The following is a 25,529-nucleotide window of genomic DNA, read 5'->3' as shown; positions in this document are numbered from 1 at the left end:
CATTTTACGTTTGATTTGGCCACTTCTGTTACATCCCAAGTTTTGAAAATATAGCCATTGAGTTCATATGAAGTCAGTTGGCAATTTAATTTGTTATAATCTGGCGAAATGGTAAGATAGTTAGTCGTTATGATTTCAAGTGAAGATAACATGCTAGTTGATCGTTAATCGCAAATTCATGGAATTGAGATGAAGGTTAACTGTTATGATTATTTATGATTAAAATGTTTATAATTTAATTACGGAGAATTTCCTTGCAGGAAACACGTCGAAGGGGTGAAAGCATTGTCAGAAAAGAATTAGGCAGGAACATCACCATCACTGGGCAAATGGGTTGAGGACCTGGTGACTTGAAACAGGATACATCTATGGGACCCGCATGAGCTATTTAAATAAATAAATTGAAAAAATAATTGGGTTAAAATACAAAATGTACCTCTAAGGATTTAATATGATCTTTCACCTTATTATTATAATAGATATATCTATATACGTACATATAGATTTTTTTTTTAAAATGAGATGGCATCATTATATTATAATAATTTAATAAGTGATGTCACCTCATTAATATTTACATGTACATATATAAATATAAGATTATAATAATAACATTCGAATAATTATAATATTCAAATTATAATCTTCCAACTCTCTTCTTTCCAATTTAATATTCTTTGCTTTTAAACGATAACACTTCGCAAGATAAGTCAATTTAATATCCGGCAATTTGAATGGTCTTATAATCTTTCCAACTTCTCTTCCAACCTTTTCTTTTCTTTTCCCTCTCTTTTTCCTATCGATTTAATACTTAGAATTCGAATGAGCATATAATAATAAAATAAAAGATTAAAACTCTTCATTTCCTCCTCATTTCTTTCCAGCTTTAATTATTTTCATAATCAAAATTCTTATTGCATCCGAATAGTCATCTTGAGAACGGATGGAAACCGACGAGCCTCAGCTAAGTTATTAATGAGCCATGATCGAATTAGGTAGAGATACTCCTTCCATCTCTTGTTCTCACCAAAATCCATACATCTGTGTTGAACTCTCAACCGTTTACCTTCTTTTCTCTCACCCGAATCCCTGCTGTTCTCCCAACATACTGATCCCTGCTGATATTCCAAGATATCATTGTTGACAATTGGAAGTCTGGATCTTAGTCTCAGATTTGCGGGAGGACAAGAGGCTGGCTTAAGCAAAAGAAACAATCAAGTCTCAGGTCATAAATTCTGATAATGTTTTCTTGTTTTTGTATTCCATGATAAACCGATTGGAATGAATATTCTAATTGCAAGCTTGATTACCATAGAAGCAATGCAAAATGTAAATCATTCTTGCTGAACTCAATGTCTAACTCAGCTGATACATAAAAAGATTAGATAGAGAATAATTTGCATATGATTTTCAAATCTTTTCTTTCTCTTTCTGATTTGATATCCAACCACAACCAGCTAAGCCTGTTAAGAAGAGATCAATCCATAGTACTAGCTGTTTATAATCTGAGGTGTATATGAAATCAGTCACCAAGTTTTTCTGAGCTTACATCATTTATGAAATCCTTTGGAAGTTGTAATAAACTTGATTGATTACATGAAACCATATCATTACACATGCTTTAATAAAATATCCATGCATATTCAAAAGATTTTGACACCGAGGAATTCACCTGGCTAAGAAGCCATAGAAATGGTGAAGAGGTGTAAAACTAAAATCAGAATCATGCGGACACTGAGGAATTCACCCGGCAGAGAAGCCAATGAATGGTGAAGAAGTGGAAATAAATCTGCAGATACAATAATGAAATCAGATTGGAATAATAATTGATTAATAGCTCATGCATAATTCCGTATAATGTAATCTCCTGCTATCAAGTTGAGAGGTATGGTTAGATACTAGGTTGCTTAGCTAATGACAAGATGGTCGCTGTCTATTCCGAATAGGTAGGGCCTTTCTCGTTAGAGATCGTCTAGGGATAAAGTTGCGGTCCATGATTGGGTGGTAAAGCCCTTGACAATGTTTCTCCTCTCCCCAAGTTGTCAGACGTACAATAGAAAAAGATAAGCTATACATTCAATTGTTGTTGGAACCAAGTATTGTTACTTTTATGATGTATATGCAAGAAGGTAAGATTAATTGAATTATTTCATGGTTACAGTTATTTTACACCTAAATGCGAGACATAGATTTATGGATTGTTTATCAATTGTATGAATATCGAATATGAGCATATTTCTAATCTAGAGTTATTGCCACAAATAAGTAATCAGAAGGAAAGGATTGATACAGTGGTATCTGAATCCTTAATTGATTCAGTGGTAACTAGAACCCTAAATGATACAGTGGTATCGAAAGCCCTAATTGAATTAGTGGTATCGGAAGCCCTAATTGAATCAGTGGTATTAGAAGCCCTAATTGATACAGTGGTAACTGAAGCCCTAAATGATCCAATGGTAATCAATACCTTAATTGCTACAGTGGTTTATGATGCCCTAATTTTATATAGTGGCAATTAATGATAATCATCATTAGATTTTGATATAGCAGTATTGGAAGTAATTTCGTTATTTGGTATTGTTATAGTGGTATTTGTGGACTAACCTGGGTGGTTGCAGAAGCATCCCTACAATGATTTATCGATTCATATTCCAAGGTACGAGGATATTATTTTCTATATTAAATTCATTGATGATGTTTTAAGTTCTTAGTTAAGAAATTCTGTTTAACTGTTTTTTTTTCCTACCGTCCATCCCTTTACATGACTAACATAACTGTCATCCCATGAAATTAAAGTAGTAACTGTATTCCTTTGAGTATGTTAGTTGTTAATTAAGACCCCGGGAAAACAGGATGTTACAACTTCCTTATACCATTGCATGGCCGGATTGACATGGATCCCAAACTGGGTGTAAACTCGACCTAGATATGACGCTCCAGGCCAACAAACCAGTAACATAGCAAAAAACATTAATTTGTCTTGGGAGTAAAAAGAGTAGAGACTAACTGGTTTTGAAATTTGAATTATAAACTTTGAAAAGACATACTCTAAAGAAAATTAGTTGTCAAGTGGACAAGGATTATAGACAAGTACCTCAATAGTTGATACAGGCAATAATTCAAACCCATTATCTGGTTCAAAAGGAATGCCTTCTTCACGAAACTTTGACATTGTTTCATTATAATTTTCTGTTGTAGTAAGGACCTTGAAATACCTGTCATTAGATGAGCTATTAACCATTAATACACTCAATCTGAATACAAAAAAGTTCACATTATGCAGTAAACAAAATTAAATTACACAAAAATGCATTTTGAAGTACAAGTGACTTGATCAGACAAATACAACATATTGATAAATCTCAATTTATTTATTATTTATGAGACTAATATGTTACCATCGAAGCTCCTAAGACATGTTAATATCTGATATTGATAAATCTCAATTTATTTATTATTTATGAGACTAATATGTTACCATTGAAGCTCCTAAGACATATTAATATCTATTGCTTATAGCTTCTGAAAGAATGAAGAATGATAGATTCATGAACAAATGATTTTTTCCCTCAAAATATCATAGACCAAGAAATAATTTCAAATTATTTTATTCGACTTTTATAAGCTCTCCACCTAACTTTTGAATCTTCCCCAACATTCACTAACATTAATCACATGGTCTACAGTTTTTTTGAGGCAAAAGAATAGAATTCTCAAATCAATCCAAACCCAAGTGAAGTTAATCATTCTCATAAATGAGACATTAGATTCTACTATGTGATAATTTAGATGTTGGAGCCATTCAGTGTGACACAGCGAGCAAGCTTAGGGGTTTAAATACTCCATTTTCCTATATACAATAATAATAGCATTACCAAATGTTTTTAACTTTATATATTAGCGATTATACCAAGTGTAGATTCTGTGGGTTCTTATCATTTTCCCAATTTTTTTTGAAAAATCACAAGTATTTAAGCAAATGTTGATGATTTTGAATTAAAAAAGAAAATTGTGTTATGGAACACAACACCCTCCCAGATATTGTATTTCCCTATCTAATATAAATACTAAAATAGGGGTAGGTTACACCTTGCTTACAACCTAAATATTCATCTGTACCACAATCTAGCCTGAGTACGGTTAGTTAATGCTTTTACAAAGGCCAATTTAAAATCAAAGACTTGCCCAATGTAAACTCAAAAAGGAAAGGAGACCACTCATGATATGAAAATAATGCTCTTCAAGTACAAAAAGAGGAAAATCTTCTTTCTTCTCATGTGCACAAATTGTATTGACACTCATATTTAAAGGATTTAGGGATGAGATATACATGTTTTTTTAAAAGTACATTACAATTGCTTCGTTATAAGACTGATATCACCTACCAAATCCACACGTCATTAATAGAACCCATCAAAAGATTAATTGAACTTTTTTCTCAAAATATTCTCATTATCAGAGGGACTGGGAATCAGGTTTCCAAAGTGTCTTTGATATTCAAAAGTAAAACAGTATAAGTATTCAAAATTGCACAGATCTCAAAGAGTTCACAGGATATTTAAAAAGGCTACACAATCCTGGAATGTGTTTCCATCTTCCATGTTATTACAGTGGAATAGTCTGCAAGTGCAATCCCCATCGAGTGTTCGAGGCGTCGTCCATTTTGTGGTCTCAAAATGGAGTTCATAAAAATAATATTTATTTTCCTTTTGCAGGCCGAAATTTACAGGTAATATTAAGTTTTTAGTTAAGGACTGATGATCTTTTATGATAACCTCTTTTCTTATTCCAATACCATTCCAAAGATCTCACTTTAACATATGAACTATGTCCCCTTCAATGTCGCACTATCTTCTTGATATTGTTAATTTAAAGAACATAATAATGTCCCAATGTTTAAACAAGTCTAAGCATCTTTGATTCAACATTTTTCAAGTTGGAAGAATTTATTGCATACTTCTTAATTGATGCTAAGGACGTTGAACAGGCTGAAAAACTGAGAAGGGGGGTGAATCAATTATGCTCTCCAACCATATCATTAACTTGGTCCTACTGGTAAACACTTAAACATGCACAAACTTATAACAGATAAAAACATGAAAAACACAAAGCATCAACACTGTGAACACTATCATTTACATGGAAACCCAAATTGGGAAAAACCACAGAGAAATCAATTCTCAGAAAGTAAACATTGGTTAAAATGACACTAACTAAAGTGATTTTGTACAAGGGTGAACTGTCAGTTGAGCTAACTACCCTGAAATATGAAAGGGCTAATTGTCAATACAAATAGACTCACTGCCAATACAATTAGACTTACAGCGAGAATATAAGAAATGAGAATTGAATCCACCATAAAACCACAGTCTGCAATACAGAAATGATATTACAGTCTGCTACCAATTGCACCAACTTGCATGTACATCAACACACAGATCTTTCCTTATCAGATACACATCCAATTCACATATTGCTTGCATAAGCACACTCCAATAAATGGAATCATCGCTATCTTATACTACTCCATTCCAACAACCAGGTCAGCCTAAAACAATCTGAAATAGGTCACACCAAACCATTCCTGCAATGGTAAGGACTGAAATGTTGACCACCTCACTGACAGCAACACCCCTTGCGTATATCAACACGCTACACCATCTCTGAGAACCTCAGTACCAACAAATACAATCTATACTGATAAATGGGACAACAATCAATCCCTTCAAGGAAGCATCATTTTGATGGTGGAAACTAAAAACCTCTTGCAAACCTAATCAAGCCCAACCACAAGCCCTAGATCTAAATACTAACCAACACCATATCATAGGAACACTTCTTCATGAACACATAACAATGAAAAGTAAACAAAGATATAACCATATGCAATCAAGCAAACCTTGATTGCATTGTCCACCTTTCCTTTAAAATCTTTTGTTGACGTGGATTTCCCTCAGATTTGTTTGAGCAAATGTACAAGACGGCATATAAAGGAATGGAGTGTGGTTGATTGATGTACGATAATGAAGACATGAAGAGGATAATGGTGATAGCAAAGGCTCTCAAGATCACAAGAACGCAAGTATGCAAAAAGCTCATTAGCAAGGCATTGGGATTGAGATGAAAAGAGAGAATGTTGTTTTATACAAGTCCTTGCAAATGTCAAAGGTAGAGATTAAGAGGCAGTAGAACGAATGGTTAGGATTAGAGCGTAGGTAAGAATAATGTAGGAGAAATTGCGAATAAAGGAGATCAAGAAGTTAATGGAAATGGAAAGACGCTATTGAGTGCTAGGGAGAGGTTATTGACTTTTCATAAAACATCGCAAGGTGAATTGAATCTGGCCATGATGGAGATGTGACAAGTGGAAAAGTCAAATGAAGAGACGAGTGATTTGTCACATGCCAACAAATTTGAGAGTTGATCCATGTGAGTGAAGATTATTGTTTGAGATTAGAAAACAAGGATCATGAATTATTAAATAAATAAAAGTATTTATTTAATTAATATTAAAAAGGAGAAAGCAGAAAATTAGATAGTCAAATGAGTAAATATTTATTTAATCATAGGATAGAAAATGCTATTTACCTAATTAAAGAAATAAAAAATATCTATTTAATCAATAAAGGAATTTTGATTAAGTAACAAAATACTTATTTAGTTATGAGGCCATTTTTAGGTGTCTACACATCGAACTTCTAAACTATTTTCAGAATTAATAAAAGGAAGCCAGTGTATTTGCTAATAGTAATACACATTAGAAATACTTGGAAACAATGACTAATATATATGTATATATGTGTATGTACATATGTGTGTGTTTGTGTGTATGTGTGTATCGATGTATGTATATATGTATGTATCTATTGCTGTTATTATATGTTTTCATTCGCGCTATCATGTTCTAATGCATTCATAATTAATTATAAGATCCCTAAAATACTTTGGTCCAACCAACCATGTCATTATGGGGTAAAGGTTGAACTACATGATAAGGTGGTGGTAGTGCTGACACCCCCATCAAGTATGCTAACCCCATGGTGGAGCCACGAGGTCAAGTGACTAGGTGCTCATTTTTTGCTCATTGGCTTGATTGGAAAGGATGGGCTCCTAGCATCTTATATGATTCTCTAAGGAATTTCATAGCGTCAATTGGTTGGTAGGGAAAGTTGATTGAAACCCATCATGCTCTCAAAGACAATGAATAAGGAAACATGGATAAAGGGTGCAAGTACAAGCATCCCACCAAGTAGACCACCCCATGTTGGAAGTCCAAGGTGCATTCCACTTTGGGCCAAGAGGGATGGTATATTCACTCTAGGGGTTAGTGTTGAGATTGCTTTGGCCCGATCTATCATGCTCCTTCATTCAAATTCTATTGTAATTGGACATATCTAATGACATATAATAATTATATGAATGTGTGAATTGTAACCCTAATGAAGCTAATTAAGATTTATTATTGGATCTATCAAATGAATTATGCTAATTGTTGGAGTAAATACGTATTTACTATTTACACTTTACTTAAGTTTACTTAGGTTAATGCATTATTTTATTATTTCTTTGGTGAGACACTTAGGAGTTTGCGTACTTTTATGAGTTGTAATGTTGACAACATAGAAGAAAGCAACTCTAATTCAGCACATGCTGTCTACAACACTGGAGTTTGCATAATTAACTGAGTTGTCATGTAGATAACACAGTTATTTGCAATCTTATTTTAGCGCATGGTCTCTACAACATAAATTTGCGTGCTACACCTTTGTAAGCTTATCCTCTCATCATCACACTTACTCCTGTGCTTAATGGAGGATAACCCATACTTGGTGGACATGTGCCTAGTTGTATGACTTATCATGTTGCTGATTCCTATGCATTCTAGAAGCATTCTAGAGGCCTTTATATACAGGCACTCCTAGTGTACTCTCACATTGAATTGAATACATATTGTTATTCTGATCATACTCTTTCTAGTCTATTGTTGTGCTTGTGCTTGAGTTCCTTGATCTTGGGTGAATTTTACCCCTAAGGCAAATTCTGACATGGTATCAGAGCTTGGAGAATTTCTCTTCACATAGTTGTTCAAGATCATTTTGTTGCTTCAACACCTTGACCCAGATCTGGAGTATCGCAATCATTGGGAGCGTCTAGAGCCAGAACAGACCTCGCCATTGCATCCGGAACGTTGATTCGGTGAAAATCGACTATAAATTCGCCTACCCAGGCCAAAGTCGATTTTGAGGCCAAAAAAATTTGCAAACCAGCACCCGAAGGTCCGATTTGCAAGTGTGGTATGATGTTATTTACATCTGCAATTTTATTTTCAAATTGAATTTATTTTTCTCTGCATTTTCCATCTTTTTTGTGGAAATTTTGGGAAATTTTTTTGCCCTTCGAGCCTACAAAGAAAAAAAAATTGTACAGGCACCGAACAGTAACACCCCAGCCCTACAAGGAATATTCTGTATTGGATAGCATATTCCATTTTATAATTGGCGAGCTTTAACATCTAAGCGACAGCAAGAATCGGCCACTAATTTCCGACATCGGGCTCAAATCCGGCGTCCAAGCCTTCAACAGCCAACCGTCCCACCAATACTCGACGGCATTTACTTGTCATTCGCGCACCCTTGCTTTTATGCATTGAACTGTTTTTACAATCCCACCAATGTGGGACTAAAAACAAGGTCCACCGCCAGCGTTGCTTGTTTTGGCCTTCCCACACCGATCATCTGTAAACTCCAGCTCCCAAGAAATCTTCCAGCGTAGGCAACCTTCTCGTGCTCCCGCAGCTACAAAAGCTTTTCCAACTGTGGTTTTTAAACTTCGTTCACGAGCCACTCTCACTCTATTCACCAGTTCTGCAACTCTCGACAAAAATTTTTTTCCAACCATTGGAAGCCATTCAGACCATCGATCGTTGTCCCATGTCACCACGGAGAAGTCCGACCGCACTCTGCTCCGCCATCCATGCGGCGTACACGCGGCCCACTTAAACATTTCCACCTGGACTGCCACCAACTCAACGACGACCAGTCAACTCGGACACGTGTCCCTCCACGTCACAGGGTGACTCAGCGGACATGCAAACCCTGTTGTACAACACATCCGCAACGACACGTAAGCAAATCGTACGTTCCATACAGTACGGACCTGCCCAATCAGCAAGTTGTACGCTGACATCATCTGACACATCACCCAGGTGGCCTTTTTTCGCTAATGTCAGCCAGGCACAAGCCTAAATTTGACAGTTGTCTGATCGTCATTTCTTGGCTTTTTGAACTGCTGCGACGGTTGTTTGACCGTCAAATTTAACCTCGTAGTTTTCTACCTAGACCCCTCTCCAAATGCAATTTTGGTTTGACAGTCCAACTTTGGAAGACCATAATTCAATCATCCAAACTCCAAATCAAGTGCAATTTTTTTAATTTTGGGTAGAATTTCCTAAACTTTTCAGTGATGGTGTTCTTTTCTAGTTTTGGTGCATGGATTTGTCAAAAATTGCATCTTTTGGCGATTGTACCTATCCAATCCTGCATTTTGCAACTTGAAACGCTCCATACGAGCTCATCTAGACTCGAAAATAGGTTCCATTTTTTTTTGAAAATGCTTAATTTTTTGTCTACTTTCCAGATCTACAATTAGATTATAGACTTGTGTGGACAAAAATCTCACTTTCAGACTTAGGGGCTTTTCTGCATTTTAATGTTTTGATTACTTTTCAAAATTGTTGTACATCTAAGCTACAGTGCTTAGTGACAGAGTTGAGCCTCAAAAGACAGTTGTATATAGTAAAATCAGAAGTCCACTTTGTACATTTTGACAAGTGGCCTATTGTACACGCACTACATATAAAGTGCCAAAAGCATCTTTTTTGGGGGGGTTCTTTGATCAAGTGAAAAGGGGGGGTGTCTCTTGTGTATTGTGTCTCTCTTTTGTGCTCTTTTACTTTTTATGCATCATGGGTTCACCTAAAGGTCCACTTCTAACTTCACACAATTATTTTACATGGAAAGATATTGTATAGAGTAGATTAATGGCAGAAGGTTTAAATTTTTATGTGATGCTACAATTCCCAAACCCACTGATGCTATAGCACTCTCTGATTGACAAATTAAAGACCAACAGGCTTTAGGAATTATCAAGAGTTGTGTACATAGAGATCTCTTCTTCCACATTTCCAGTTTCAAGGAAGCCAAACCTGCTTGGGACAAACTTGAATCATTGTATGGTAAGGTGGATGAGGAAAAGGGACACCAAGTTGAAGATGACCTACTTCTATTGGATCCAAAGAATTTTGACACAATTCAAGATTATATCAACAAAGCCAATGAGTTTAGAGCACTACTTAAAGGTTGTAGTAATCCCATGAAGGATGATCGGTTGATTCATCACATCCTGAAGAGGTTACCTTCAGAGTATGCTTCCCTTGTTTCGAGTTATAACACTCATAGGTTGACCATGGGAAGTGCTTTCCAAATGCTTATATTTGATGGATTTGCAGAAATGTTGATGATGGAACAATCCAAGTTGATAGATATGGGATTTCTCACGTCATCAAAGACCAAAGCATTGGTGGCAAGTGATGAAAACCAATCAAGTCAAAGTGGAAGAAGTTCTAACAACAAGAAGAAAAAGTAGTGGAAGCAAAAATCACAATCTAAGACACAACAATACCCCTGACAGCAAGGCAATTCTTCTTCCAACAAGAAGGGAAGTAATGAAAAGAACGAAAAACTTTTTTGTGCATATTGCAAGAAACCAAATCATGATGAGCATCATTGCAAGACTAAGAGAATCGATGAGTTGGAAAACCTACTCAAGAAGAACAAAATTCAAGTGTCAAATGCTTCCAAGGATTCAACTCCAACCACTTCAAAGGGAAAAGGGCAAGCACTTATGGCTGGTTCAAGTTCTTCATCGGAATGGATTCTTAACTCAAATCCTCATATCATATGGGTTCTTCAAAAGAAGACTTTTCTTCATTGAAGCCATCACAGGTACCGCACATCTTTGTGGAAGATGATACAAAAATGGAAGTTGAAGGGAAAGGACATGTGGAGATGAAAAACATTCTCTATGTTCCAAACCTTCACTCTAATCTCCTCTCAATTTACCAAATCACTCACCTTGGAGATGGCAACAAAGTTGAGTTCCTTCCAGATTCAATAATGGTGCAAAGTCTAAACGATGATTCATTGGTTGCAGTGGGGAAAGTCAATCATGACAAGAGGCTTTATTCCTTCTCCCAGTTTGTGCCTAACTCTCCTTCACAAGCCTTGTTAACTCAATCTCATCCACAAACCAAATTATGGCCTAAGCGGTATGGTCATCTTGCCTTTCGCTATCTTCAACAACTTTGCTCAAAAAACATGGTCAAAGGTCTACCTATAATCAACTTTTTTCAAGGTGAATGTTCAACATGTTCAGTGGATATGCATCTAGACGAGTTTGATAAAGGTAAGTCTTCAAGAGCACCAATTGTTCTTCAATTGGTTCACATTGTTTTAGCAGGTCCTTTTGCAGTGACATCAGTCAGCCAAGGCCGCTACATACTCACTTTCATTGATGACTTTTCACACTACACATGGGTCTGCTTTCTCCATCACAAGAATGAAGTAGTTCACAAGCTTCAAGCCTTCAAGAGTCATGTTGAACAGCAATCAAGGAAAGCCATCAAAGTTCTTAAGATGGACAATGAAAGCAGATATGTGACCACAATACTTAAAGAGTTTTGCAAACTTGAGGGTATTGATCTTCAGAATCCACCAGCATTCAGTCCACACAAGACAGATGTTGCAACACTGAGGATATGAACTCTTAAGTCCATGGCAAGTCGCATGATACAAGCCAAGTCTCTTGATCCTACACTTGAAGTCGAAGCTATAAGCAGTGTCAATCACATACTTAATAGGTCTCCTCATAATACCTTAGATGGTAAGACTCCTTTTGAGACATGGTGCGGCAAAAAACCAGTTGTGAAACACTTCAGAGTCTTCGATTGTCCAACATGGGCAAACATATCTTCCAGGGGATGCAAGGCACCACCACCAAGGCCTTGTACTTTCATCGGATATGAAGACGGTGTCAAAGCATACAGATTTATGGATCCTAAGACTCATGAGATCTTTGTAGAGAAGGATGTTCACTTTGAGGATCCTCTAATCCTCTCCGCACTTCATACACTGTGGAAACTGATAGTGACACCAACGATAGTGATTCAACAGACTCAAATTTGTGGAATCCTATTGACAGACGCCAAGAGAGGTCACATCATTAGCACATTCCACATACATATATTGCCACAGTGATAGGTCCAGCACAGCAGGGTACACCTTGTCTTTCAGCTCCAGCATCAGTGGATGACTTCTTGACAGATACTTCAAGTTTGTTTGTGGAGTCATACATAGTAGACTTGGGAGACATCATTGATGATATACATCTTCTCTTTGATGACGACGATCCTTTATTCAGTTGTTGCAAGGGCTCACTCTGACCCTCATGTCCATTCTCTACATGATCAATCTTCACAGGTTGATGTGATTGTGGATCCTTATGTACAGCAATTGCAGGAGGTCTCTTTATCATTTGAGGAGACAGTAGATTCTTTGGGATAGGTTCTACATCCATCCTTGCTAGATCTGCACTCGTTCTTTTTAGCAGTCTTGGAAGGGGCGACAGTCAATATCAACACAGGGACAGTTGAGCAGGTTTCCGAGGCATCATTGATCATAGGGATTCTTTCTACACACAAGGGAAGCATCTCATATGTACCTATGATATTGTTTCTTCCAAAGGGGAGGAACATTATTCAGCACTCATGGACCAGCTTCTACCTTGGAGCAGCTATCACTAATCGGCACTCTACATTAGGGGGGGGGGACTACCTTGTCTCTCTTCTTCTCTCTTATGGGGGGGACTTTTACCTCTTATGGGGTTTTGTCCTCATATTTCTCTTTTGTATATACTTGATGTATGTTGTAATGGGGGGGTCTTGATTACTCCATCCATCCATGTATCTTGTCTTTTGATCTCTTTTTTTGGGGGAGGGTTTTTCCCATGAGGTTTTCCCTCTTTCTCTACTTTATGAGAGATTGCACTTCATTATGTACATGGGTACCTAACATGGCCTAGTAGTCGAGACCCATTATGCATTTCATCCTAGCTTTCGTAAACTTAAGTGCATTCCCTTAAGTTGCACTTAAGGGGGGGTATTGGTGTAAATACGTATTTATTATTTACACTTTACTTAAGTTTACTTAGGTTAATGCATTATTTTATTATTTCTTTGGTGAGACACTTAAGAGTTTGCGAACTTTTATGAGTTGTCATGTTGGCAACACAGAAGTAAGCAACTTTAATTCAGCACATGGTGTCTACAACACTAGAGTTCGCATAATTAACTGAGTTGTCATGTAGACAACACAATTATTCGCACTCCTATTTTAGCACATGGTGTCTACAACATAAATTTGTGTGCTACACATTTGTAAGCTTATCCTTTCATCATCGCACTTACTCCTGTGCCTAATGGAGGATAACCCACACCTGGTGGACATGTGCCTGGTTGTATGACTTATCATGTTGCTGATTCCTATGCATTCTAGAAGCATTCCAAAGGCCTTTATATACAAGCACTCCTAGTGTACTCTTATATTAAATTGAATATATATTGTTATTCTGATCGTAATCTTTCTGGTCTACTATTGTGCTTGTGCTTGAGTTCCTTGATCTTGGGTGAATTTTGCCCTAAGGAAAATTCTTACACTAATTATATCCCATTTTGTTCCATGTGGTTTGAAGATTTAAATAAAGGTTTCTCTTGTAAAAAGGCAAGTTTAAATGGTAAAGCTATACCTCTATCTATCTTACATTTTTATTTGAATGCAATTCATGATTTCAAGGCAGGATTTAGAGCAATCCGAAAGAGGCGACATTACATAAAAACATTTCAATGTGAGTGAACATGTCTCAAGAACTAGAAGGATTGAGTAGGGTGTGCTAATTTTAATATTTTGATTTCTTATTATATATCATTTTTCATTTGGGAAAATTTGTCCAAGCTCGTAGGTTTCTCATCCTCCAATAATATTTCCGGCATACTTATAGGATTAAATTTTTTATAGTTATTTGTTACTGTACAAAAAACTAGAGAGAGTTTTTCTTTTAATATCATTCTACATGACCTTGGTTAATTATATGTTTATCATTCATTTGAGATATTATTCAAAAAAGAAAGTTGTTTGGCAAAGCCTCAAGCTGAAAGACAGATGTCAACCATATAAAGAAGAAAAATAAGGATTGGTCATGTGGATCCTTTTTTTATTACAATATTAGACAGTTTCTGTTCTCTCACTTCCGTATTTTTCTAGTGGTCACTCTTTTTGTAATATTTCCATAAACTTCTTTTGTTCGTTATGGAAACTTTATTTTTCACTCTTCAAGAATGTTTCTATTTCCTCTCTCTTGCTCGTTATAGAAAAATTCTCTAGTATCTTGTATATATAGATCATTCATGATCTTTATTTAATAACACATTCATTATTTTACCACAATATTTCTTAGCTGTGTATTAGCTTAGTCTTATATTCGCTAAAGAAAATACGAGATAGCAGAATTACAGAAGTATCTGCAACGGACCAGAAACTGAGTTTGACGTTTCTCTGCAAATCATTTATTATATTTCTTAATTTAAATTGCGTCACCAATCATTGTAAGTTCTTTAAGTATTTGTCAAAGTCTTAACTAAAAGAACGTAGTATTCATATAAAATCTAAGAACAATAAATTGTGCACAAGGTTAGTCCTTTGCATCCTTGACTTTATCATTGTTCTAGCCAGTGTATGGATATACCAAACGAAGTAGGAGATGGAATTAATATAAGCAATTATCTTGATGAGGTTAAAATGCATTCAGTTTAAATAGGAAAATGCAAAGAACAGGAATCTGGATATTAGAGATCTGGACTTACACAAGTACTATCTTGGAAAACAAGGGGGATAAGTGCCTCCAACAATCAACTCCTCTTACATATAAATTTCAGAGAAAAAAATGACTTGACCTTATTACAGGAAACAAACAGGTCAGGTTATCAAGGAAGGCAAAATCTGGCAGCCCATGGAGAAGACAAATTGCAGTAACCAGGTTCAACAAAAGAAGTACAACAGTCAAATAGATCTCCTTTCAACCACACAGGTATGAGAGACTCTAATTTTGGTGATAACTCCTACACTTGTACCAAGAAGACAATAGGAAAGCGTCACATAGCAGAAAAACCTTATAGTAAGTATGCAATCACAGCAATGGATTCAGTCAGCCCTGTGGCTTTCGGTATCATGCAAAACATCACTCTCTGACTACTGGCCAGTTACTGAGAGTATTCAACCAACAATTTCAATGGCACAAGAGCCAACATGTATTTAAAAGCATGTGGTTCATGGAAACCTACCATATTAACTGACTTGTGGGACAATGCACACAAAATACTAGGTCATGCCATCTACAAAGCCACCAAAAATATGGATTGGCTAAAGTTCAAGAAAGTGATTTCAAATAAGCATGAATTAATTAACATATTTTAGAATAGGAAGAACATGTCTCATTAGTTAGAAGAGTTGCGAAGACAAGTTCAGGAAAGAGACCACAATGATATGACGAGGAGAGGGGCAAAAGCACATATAGTAATTCTCTCCCCTTCAACACAAAGAAGACATATTTTAGCATAAAAGAGCCAAAGATAAAGGTATTAAGGCACACATAAGAACACAACTTTCTTTCACTTTGTCATCCAAAATAAGCAGCAAAGCAATTGCCAACACGGTAACTAATGCATGTATGCTTGTACTTTTTGTTGCACCAGAAAGTGTAATGTCCCTTTTTGGGGACATTAGAAAATTACTAGACCAACTTATAAAATTATTAAAAGTGACTTTGGAAAAACTATTTTAAAAGCCTCTTTTAACTAAATAGGGGAAGAGGTGACCAAGGGGAATTAAGACAAAAGACGGAATGGGAATCTCAAGAGTCACATGTTGGGTCCTTATAAGAAGGATGAGGAGTTCATTTCAGCTATATTTTGGATTTGAGATTGATTTTTTGATTTCTCTTTGAAGAACCTCAGGAAGCTTCAGCTTCTATTCAGGATCTGAGGACGCAAACTCTTAGATTCTTCTTGGGTGGATTGGGCCTAGCCCAATTCAACATATGTGGTGGATTCACATCAGAATTCACATATGAGATTAGAGGTGCATTTTATAGATTCTCTCCAATCTGACTATGTAGCTGTATTTAACATTGGATTTTGATATTTGGTTATTGTATTGCTGATGTATACCGCAATAATGTATGAGGTATTTTAATGAGCATTTATCAGTTTATTTACTGGTTTATATTACTGGTTTCGTTTGCATGAGTCATCTATTATGTGCTGAAATCTATTTATGAGAAAAATTAATATAATATCCAATAGGGATATTACAGTGGTATCAAAGCGTCAATCTTGCCATCCTATGGAATTTGTGCAAAAATAAAAATTTAGACTAGTTATATCAGAGTCAAATTTACAGATTTTATCAGATGATTATAACATTGGAAAGGTCACACAAATTATTGGAAGCAATAGATTTATTCAGACAATTATTGCTCCATATCATTGTTGTAAGTCCACACAGTTGAGCATTATTCAGTCAGCAACTCATGCAAATATAATATCTGCAAACATTGTGTATATTTAGATGGGTCGACCCTCCAAAATAATATTTGGAATTTAATTGCTACCACCGGGAGGCACTTATGGAAAGAAATTGATGGCTAATATTTGATGGGGTGTTTTATATACAAATTTTGTTGGGCGCGCCAGTATGTGGTGTGAGAAAATTAAAACGTGAGTGACTATAGTATGGATACCTGCAGCTCATATATAAATTAATTTTACTGGTAAAGGTCTTGACGGGAGTTTGGAATGAAATTGATAACCATCGAGGCCTTGTATAGGCTTGAAAAATATTTTAATTTCTGTCGCTGCTGAACATTATAGAGAATAAAGCCTTGGGTATAATCACGCAGCTATTGTATACTGAACGATGAAAATGTTTCACTATTGATTGTAGTAAGTTTCTGGAGTAGACATATTGTGGAATAGAAACTAAAGTTGAGATAGTATCCCTTGGTTAATGTTCGAGTCTCAAATATTAAACAGTGCATAACAGCACAAAGAAATATTATATCCTTTGATATTATGAAAGAGTATAGTGCAAGCAAATATTTGGGCAAATATCTATTGCAGGGCCCTTTCCTGATTTAATAATAATATATGCTCATTGTTGTGAATGTTTTAGGCAAATAATTTATCGGGCCAAATACAATTTTGCATGGGCTTCATTGGTTTGGACTAGAGCAAGTATAAATGGTGATATTATGCAATTGTAGCTTCTTCTGCGAGTATAGGAACGACAACCTTTGTAATTGACGCAAGACAAGACACTAATGCCGGTTGGTAGTCTGCAAAGGTCTTATTTCTGACATAATACAAACCATTCAGGAATAGAAAACAAGTCATTCAATTTGAGGATTCACAGTTGTAAACAATTGTCTGGGACTGTTCATAATTTCTGAAGCTGTGTGGTATGAAATATTCTGGTAAGGAGCGTTATTTTCATCATCATTAGGTTGTCATGATGTCATGCACCAAGATTCTCTAGAGTATTGCAGCTACTCGACAGGAAGGAGATAATGCCTTAGTTGTTACTCTTTCATGAGAATATTCTTTGTGAAGTCTAGAATGCAAATTGTCACTTCTACAGGTTGTGGGATGCATCTTGAGAAGGAGCCTCGTAAGTCAGGCATTCGAACTCAGGGCCTGAATTCTTCACCATGTTCAGTTATGATGCCATGAGGAGTCTAAAAAGATGTGTCAAGCAGGGGGAAATCATAACGTCAAAGCTTAAAGTCAAAGGTGACTGCCTACCGGGGATATTGCTAAAGGGAACAACTCCCACATTTACCAAGTTGGAAGCTTTGCTAAAAAATTTAAGGACCAAAATTGAATCATTCTCTGGAGCAATTATTTAACCTGGCATACTGTGATTGGAATTATCTGACAAAGACGGTTTTCACTGAGTTGGCTTAGCACTTAATAAGCTGCAGGAGTCTTAGAGGCACGACACATTTGAAGATTGACACTAGGGAAAATTGGCGGGTTGATTAACATTTGAAAAGAGAGACAAATAGTATCTTATTTGGTAAAAGCTCATGGGACTGTGCAGTAATTAAATGCTCTGTGTTAATGTTAGTTGATACTAACAGAAAGGAAAGCAATTGACAGGGTTAGAATTTATGTGATTTGCTATTATTCACAGGAACTTCATTACTCTGAGAATAACATGCCAGCATCCTAAGGTTTGGCACATCTCTGCAGTTTTGAATGATGTAATTCCCAAAATTGCGCCTGTCCATGCCAAGTCAAGTATTCGCTAGTTTAGGTGTATGGTCAAGAGTCTCCTGGGCTGTCGGAGAAGAACTCTATTCAGTTTCTTGAGTGCTCTCGGAAACACGAGTCTCAACCCAATGATACAAATATGTATCTTTGACCATACCCCTCAGCTGTAAATATAGAAAAATCATGAGGGATTTATTAATTCAATACAGAAAAATTTGTTGTGAGTGATTGGACAAGGCTTACTGAGAAATTTGAAAGGCAAAAATTGTGAAATCTTGGATGTACAAGGAAAACAAAGGCTAGACTACTAGCAGAGGAAAAATATCTTATTTATAAGTTGCGCTGTGATTTTGGAAAATGAGCTAGGATTCAGTCAGTGCCTTAGTTTGGTAGGAAGATTACAAACTGATTGAAAACAGAAAATTTATTGGTTGAAGGGTTCTCTTGGCGAAAGCTTCCATTTTAGCAATCATCAAACTATTGCAAAATTGTTGATCACTGGTACAGCTCTTCACATATTGAAATTTTCTGAAGTTATTTGATGATTCAACAAGAGATTATTTGGGACAGCCTGCTAAACTTCCTTATAGTAGTAAAGAGGCACGAGAAATTAATCCAAGTCTAAAACAGCCTTGTATTTCAATAATGAATTACAAAATAAAGTATTTCTTTCTTAGCATCTGTAGTAGCTATTAAAACAGAATTGTACAAAAGAAACCAAGCGGCAAACTGAGAAGCTTACTACAGCTTGTTGGGCAGATCAAAATTCTCATTTCTAAATGGCGTCAAAGAACATATTAGAATTGGCTAAAGTGCTTTATACAATAAGTAGCAAACTAAGTTGAAACCATTGAAAAAGGAAAAGACTCTTGTCACCTTAGTTCAATTAAAAGGATGCTTGACCATTGTAGAGTAATTACCCCATGACTTGTTGCAGACTGCTCTTGTTCCTATAATAACAACATTGAATCAACACATGTGGCTGAAACATTCAAATGGTGAGGTTAAACTGTTGGCTGCTTCTTATTTGATGGGGGTCATAAGAATTTTAGCACCACAAGAACCTTATGAAGAAGACATCATGAAGGAGGTAGTACAACTTATTGCTGATAGTTTTCAAAACCTTGGGGAGAGCAGTAGGGGTCATTTCCCTAGAAGGGCTTTTATACTAATATTATTTGCAGATATCAGATTGTCCAACCTACTACTTGACTTGGGATTGTATGAAGTAGTACATATCATGTTTCACAATCTATTAGACACAATGAGGAAAGAACACAATGTAGATGTTATTGCAGCCATAGAAAACATTATGGTTATGACAATTAATGAGAGCGATGCTCATTTCCAGCCACTTATACAAATGTTGTTAATTGTTTCAAACAGAGAACAAAAGGCTTAAAAAGTTGCTTGTAACTTGGTCAACACGGTGCTGAAACAATGTGAGCAAAAAATTGAGAAGTACAAATAACAATGGGGTAAAGATGAACTGAAGGCAACAGAATTACAGGTTGTAGGATCTCAGAAAATGAGCAAGAACCAAATGAGGAAAGAGCAGATTTGTTTTACTTGCAAGTATATCTAGTCACTTGATCATACTTGTGAGGAAAACAAGGAAGGAGAGTCAGCTCGAGAAGTACAGATCAGCATCAAGGAAGTTGAGGACTCGTTAGCCCAACTTGAACATGACAAAGATTATGAGAGGGATCCTGCTATGGATGGTGGTAAGCATTGTTCTGGCATCTTATTTGGAGAATTAGAAGTGGTTATTGACAAGCATTTTCATGAGAACGTCTATCTACGTTATGTCTAAAAATGAAAATTTACCCCTCCATGAGGATGGACTATTTGAAAACAATGGCTTAATAGTTTATGAGACAATACAAATTAAGAGAGAGGGAAATTCTGAAAATGGTGCACCTGAAAATGAATCTGAACAAAAGGCTTAAAAAGTTGCTTGTAACTTGGTCAACACAGTGCTCAAACAATGTGAGCCAAAAATTGAGAAGTACAAACAACAATGGGATAAAGATGAACTGAAGGCAACAGAATTACAGGTTGTAGGATCTCAGAAAATGAGCAAGAACCAAATGAGGAAAGAGCAGATTTGTTTTACTTGCAAGCATACCTAGTCACTTGATCATACTTGTGAGGAAAATAAGGAAGGAGAGTCGGCTCGAGAACTACAGATCAGCGTCGCGGAAGTTGAGGACTCGTTAGCCCAACTTGAACATGACAAAGATTATGAGAGGGATCACACTATCGATGATGGTACGGATTGTTCTGGCATCTTATTTGGTGAATTAGAAGTGGTCATTGACAAGCATTTTCATGAGAATGTCCATCTACATGATATGTCTAAAGACTAAAAATGAAAATTTACCCCTTCATGAGGATGGACTATTTGAAAACAATGGCTTAATAGTTGATGATACAATACAAATTAAGATAGAGGGAAATTCTGAAAATGGTGCAGCTGAAAATGAATCTAGTATTCAAAATCTAGAACAAGAAGATGTTACTACAGGGGCTGATTTGAAGGAACAATAAAAAATTTCATTTCAGGTTGATGATTTTGGAGCATATAATTTGAAGGATAAGTTGAAAGTATCAAATGATATGGTCGTTGCAGCCTTAGTGCATTTTGACAAAACCCATAAAAACATTGAAGAAATCATGTGGAGAGTTAAAGCTGTTGAAAAGGAGAAGGGAATAATGAATGGAACCATTAGTGCAAGCCTCCACGATCTTAAGGAGGCATTGGAAAGAATGAAATCAGACTACTTGAAATTGCTCAAAGACAGAGATATAGCATCAAACATGTAGAAGACAAAGAGGAGGAGGTAGATGAGTTATGTCTCCAATTAAGTTTGACACACTACTCATTGCATCAGACTGAGAATCAGATTTCTAGGACAACCACTCACCAAGATAATAATCAAGAACCTAAGACTAAGGAGATCATACAAATAATTGAAGGAATTCATAGCCTTGGTGAGAATGAAGGGGAGCATAATATATACTCTTTACCTTATCAATATGAGGTTAATTATAATGATGAAGACTTTAAGGACCAGCAAAAGGTAAATCATGGGAACTCTAATTTTTTTGACAGCAATGGTATATCTTTGGAATTTCATGCGGATAGATATAAATCAAATGTAAATAATTTAGAGATTTCACGTCATGGTGACCATTTCATTGATGGAGATGTTGATTTGTGTGTTGGTACGTATGGTGATGTTGATAGTTTCTACCACTTATCCAGAGACATACCATCTAGTCTTCATGAGATGGCAGCTATTTACTTGCTAGCTGGTGATTTTATCTTTATGCATACTCCAGCTATCAGTGGTTGTTAAGTTGGGTCCACTATTATTTTTCCAGATTTGGTCTAGCCTCTTGAGGTTAGCCAATTGTAGATTGATTCGTGGAGATTCCTCATCTTAAGACACGCACCTGATGAGATGGTTAGGACCATAATGACAACAACATAATGTTATGTATTACTGCTCCAGTTTATGACAGCGATACAGGGTGGACTTACGAGACGAACTTCTTGCATTTCCGTGGTTTTGGTTATTACAAAAATAGATAGTTTCTATTATCTCTGTTTAGTATCTATTGGTTATCTATTATAATCTTCTGTAAATATTAGAATGTTTCTAATATTTAGTTTTTTGTTTCGAGAATAGAATGTTTCTATTCTTTACGATTGTTTCTTAAGGAAACATCGTTCAGTCTCTTATATAAATTGATCTCTTGATCACTGTTAATAACAAGCAAATATTTTCCAATTACTTCATAATATGGTATCAGAGCCAATACTCCAAAAAAAAATTGAAAATAATTATAATTTCTTGGTTGAAATTATCTGACTTTTATTTTTGAAATTATTTACATGCATATTTGCTTCCAACTCTCTCTATAATCCGACTAGGGTTTCCATTTTGAGAGATTTGAATCCGCCAACTTCTGGTTCGGTTCTACAACCCATTTTTGTCCAGATCCATCTATTTTCTGCACATTTCTGCCATTGTTTGTGGTTTTTTTTGCAGCAGGGCTGTTTCTTATCAAAACCTTAATTTTTTGTACCGGGTCCAAGAAAAATTTACAGATTCTTGATGTGTTTTTTGAGATATCAACTACGTCATTGTCTGTTTTTCAAAGTGTCTTGATTTTCAAGTCAACCGATCCAGAAACTGACAAAATATTCTTTCTAGGTTTTTTGAGCTCTCTTCTGAGTCACCCTTCAAATTTTTTGGGTCTCTACTTTTTGAGGGTTGCATGTTTGTATGTGTTTCTTTACCATGCAAAGTCTCGTGTTTTGCCTCCATTAAAAATTCAGGTGGGTTTTTGTAAAAAAGAATTCTTATGGGTTTCTAAAATTTTCCCTTACAAATTTCTGATTTTGTAATTCACAAAGTTGTGTGGGATTCCTCTGTTGGGTTTGTAATTTTTTCCTCAAAAATTATCTGTTGGGTTTTACCGTTTTTCTTATAAAAAATGAAGCTTTGCATAGTCAAGATTTTATTGTTTTTTCACCACAAAAATCATGTTGGGTTTTGATTGATTTTTCGTCTCAAAAATCATGTTGGGTTTTGATTGATTTTTCACCTCAAAAATCATGTTGGGTTTTGATTGTTTTTTTCACCTCAACAATCATGTTAGGTTTTGATTGATTTTTCACAACAAAAATCATGTTGGGTTTTGATTGATGTTTCACCTCAAAAATCATGGCTTTTTGCAGTTTGTTTTGGAGCGTTATCCAAAGTACCATCAACAGTCTTCTCAACAGACATCCTCTACTCTAGATTCAAAAGGCTCCTGGAAGAAGAACATTCAATGCAACTATTGCCACAAGTTTGATCACATGAAGGATGTCAGAAGCGCTTAACTGCCCTATCTAAGCAATCTGGTTCGCAACCCACAACAAACAGTATGGAATCCCTTGAACAAACAAAATCTGTCTTTTACACTTTTTGACAGCTTTGTGCTCTAGATAGACTAACCATTAAGGGAGAGTATTACAATAATAGATAGTTTCTATTATCTCTGATTAGTATCTAATGGTTATGTATTGCAATCTTCTGTAACTATTAAAATGTTTCTAATATTTAGTTTTATGTTTCTAGAAATGAATGTTTCTATTATTTACGATTGTTTCCTAAGGAAACATTGTTCAATCTCTTGTATAAATTGATTTCTTGATCATTGTTAATAACAAGCAAATATTTTCCAGTTACTTCGTAATTAGTTGGGTGATCTATTTGTTCAGTTGGTTGATCTAGGATGATAGGTTGTTAGACATCCATTACTCCTCCTAGGATCGTATTGATAGGATGGTTTGGGATCAAGGTGTTGACTAAATGTATGCATGGCATTTTGTTGTAGTACTACACGGTTTGAGATTTGATGCAGTTATGATCAAAGTCGGCCAGTCTATAGACATAGCACTACTTCACAGATTGACATGGGATCCAGGGATTAAAATGTATTTTCAGATTGGGCTATACGACTACTTGCAAATTTATATGGGATCATGGTACTGATTACTTGAGGAGAAGCAATCTCAAGCAGGTTGGACTATAACGTCCCTTTTTGGGGACTTCAGAAAATTACAAGACCAACTTATAAAATAATAAAAAGTGACTTTGGAGTTAAATTGAAACTATTTTAAAAGTCTCTTTTAATTAAAAGGGGAAGAGGTGACAAAGGGGAAATAAGACGAAAGACGGAATGGGAATCTCAAGAGTCACATGTTGGGTCCTTAAAAGAAGGATGAGGAGTTCTTTTCAGCTATATTTTGGATTTGAGATTGATTTTCTAGATTCTCTTTCAAAAACGTAAGGAAGCTTCAACTTCTATTAAAGATCCGAGGACGCAAACCCTCGAGTTCTTCTTGGGTGGATTGGACGTAGGCCCTATTCATCATCTATGGTGGATTCACATCAGAATTCACATCTGAGCTTACAGGTGCATTCTCCAATCTCATTGTGTAGTTGTATTTAAGATTGGATTTTCATATCTGGTTATTGTATAGCTGATGTATAATGCAATAACATATTTGGGGTATTTTAATGAGCATTTATCGGTTTATTTACTGGTTTATATTTCTGGTTTGGTTTGCACGAGTCATCTATTATGGGCTGAAATCTATTTATGAGAAAAATTGGTATAATATCCAATAGGGATATTATAGAAAGTTACGATGGTATTTGTAACTTTGATTTTGTAAGTTACCATTTCCAGAAAACTAATGCAGTATGATTACATCATTAACATAGACAATAAATTCTCACATGCAGAGAATATTCTAGTATTACATAATATTTAAAGTAGGATTTGACAATACTATAGATTACTTGTCAACAGCTATGGGAGAATTGCAGCCCCGCCCACTGTGCTATTAAAGAAAGATGTCTTACCTTGAAGTGAATAAGCCTCTCAAGCCTTAACGAAACTGAAAAAGCAATGTGAAATACACCAGTTTTGGCAACTTTGTACTCTACATAAAAATTTACACGGATTACTATCCTTCAGGCAATTTTAATTCCAATGAGGGTGAACTATAGGATTCATGAGTCCACAAATCAAGGGCAGCATCTTACGTAACCTCTTCCAAAGGAAATGTTGGCCATGCTATATGCAGTTAAATAATGACATTGCTATTTGATATGTCCATATTTTAAGATTAAGACAGATCATGAAAGCTAATATACTTTTACAGTTTCACGAGAAAAGGATATCATCAAACAAGAAGCAATGATATATCTCTAAGGCAATACGATTTGATTTCTGTTGTGCCTCCCCTTAGAGACTTCCCCTAAATTCAATCAGTGATTCAATTTAAGAGTGAAGTGGTTGATAAATATTGGCTGGGATGTAGAAAAGCTGGGATGCTTTTGGAAGAGGAAATAGTTGTCTAAAGATAACTTAGAATTTTGGACAAATACTAAAATTTTGACAGTGATAAATATCTAGCTTACATGACAAAATCACATATAATAAAAATGAATGTGCAATCTGTTGTGAGGTTTTCACACCATCACCCCAAAACTTTGGGGACCCCCTTTTTCAGCCAAGCCTT

At 35.7% G+C, this 25,529-nt stretch overlaps 1 protein-coding gene across 3 annotated transcripts in view; it reads right to left on the bottom strand.

Moving 5' to 3' along the window:
• The window catches only part of LOC149551210 (YebC-like protein), a 90,379-nt gene that overhangs the window by 5,111 nt on the left and 59,739 nt on the right, over window positions 1–25,529 (bottom strand). For 2 of the 3 annotated variants that reach the window (XM_089786785.1, XM_089786786.1), the window contains exon 6: window positions 3,095–3,215. The exons of the other annotated variant lie outside the window; for it this stretch is intronic. In XM_089786785.1, coding sequence (XP_089642911.1) covers window positions 3,095–3,215 — 121 coding nt within the window. The remainder of the gene's footprint in view (window positions 1–3,094; window positions 3,216–25,529) is intronic. 3 annotated transcript variants of the gene reach the window in all.

The sequence above is a fragment of the Cupressus sempervirens genome, chromosome 6, assembly GCF_028749045.1.
Source record: "Cupressus sempervirens isolate cs-2001-9-10 chromosome 6, ASM2874904v1, whole genome shotgun sequence".
Lineage (NCBI taxonomy): Eukaryota > Viridiplantae > Streptophyta > Pinopsida > Cupressales > Cupressaceae > Cupressus > Cupressus sempervirens.
The sequence above is the reverse complement of the archived record's forward strand: the minus strand, read 5'-3'. Positions and strand labels throughout refer to the sequence as shown.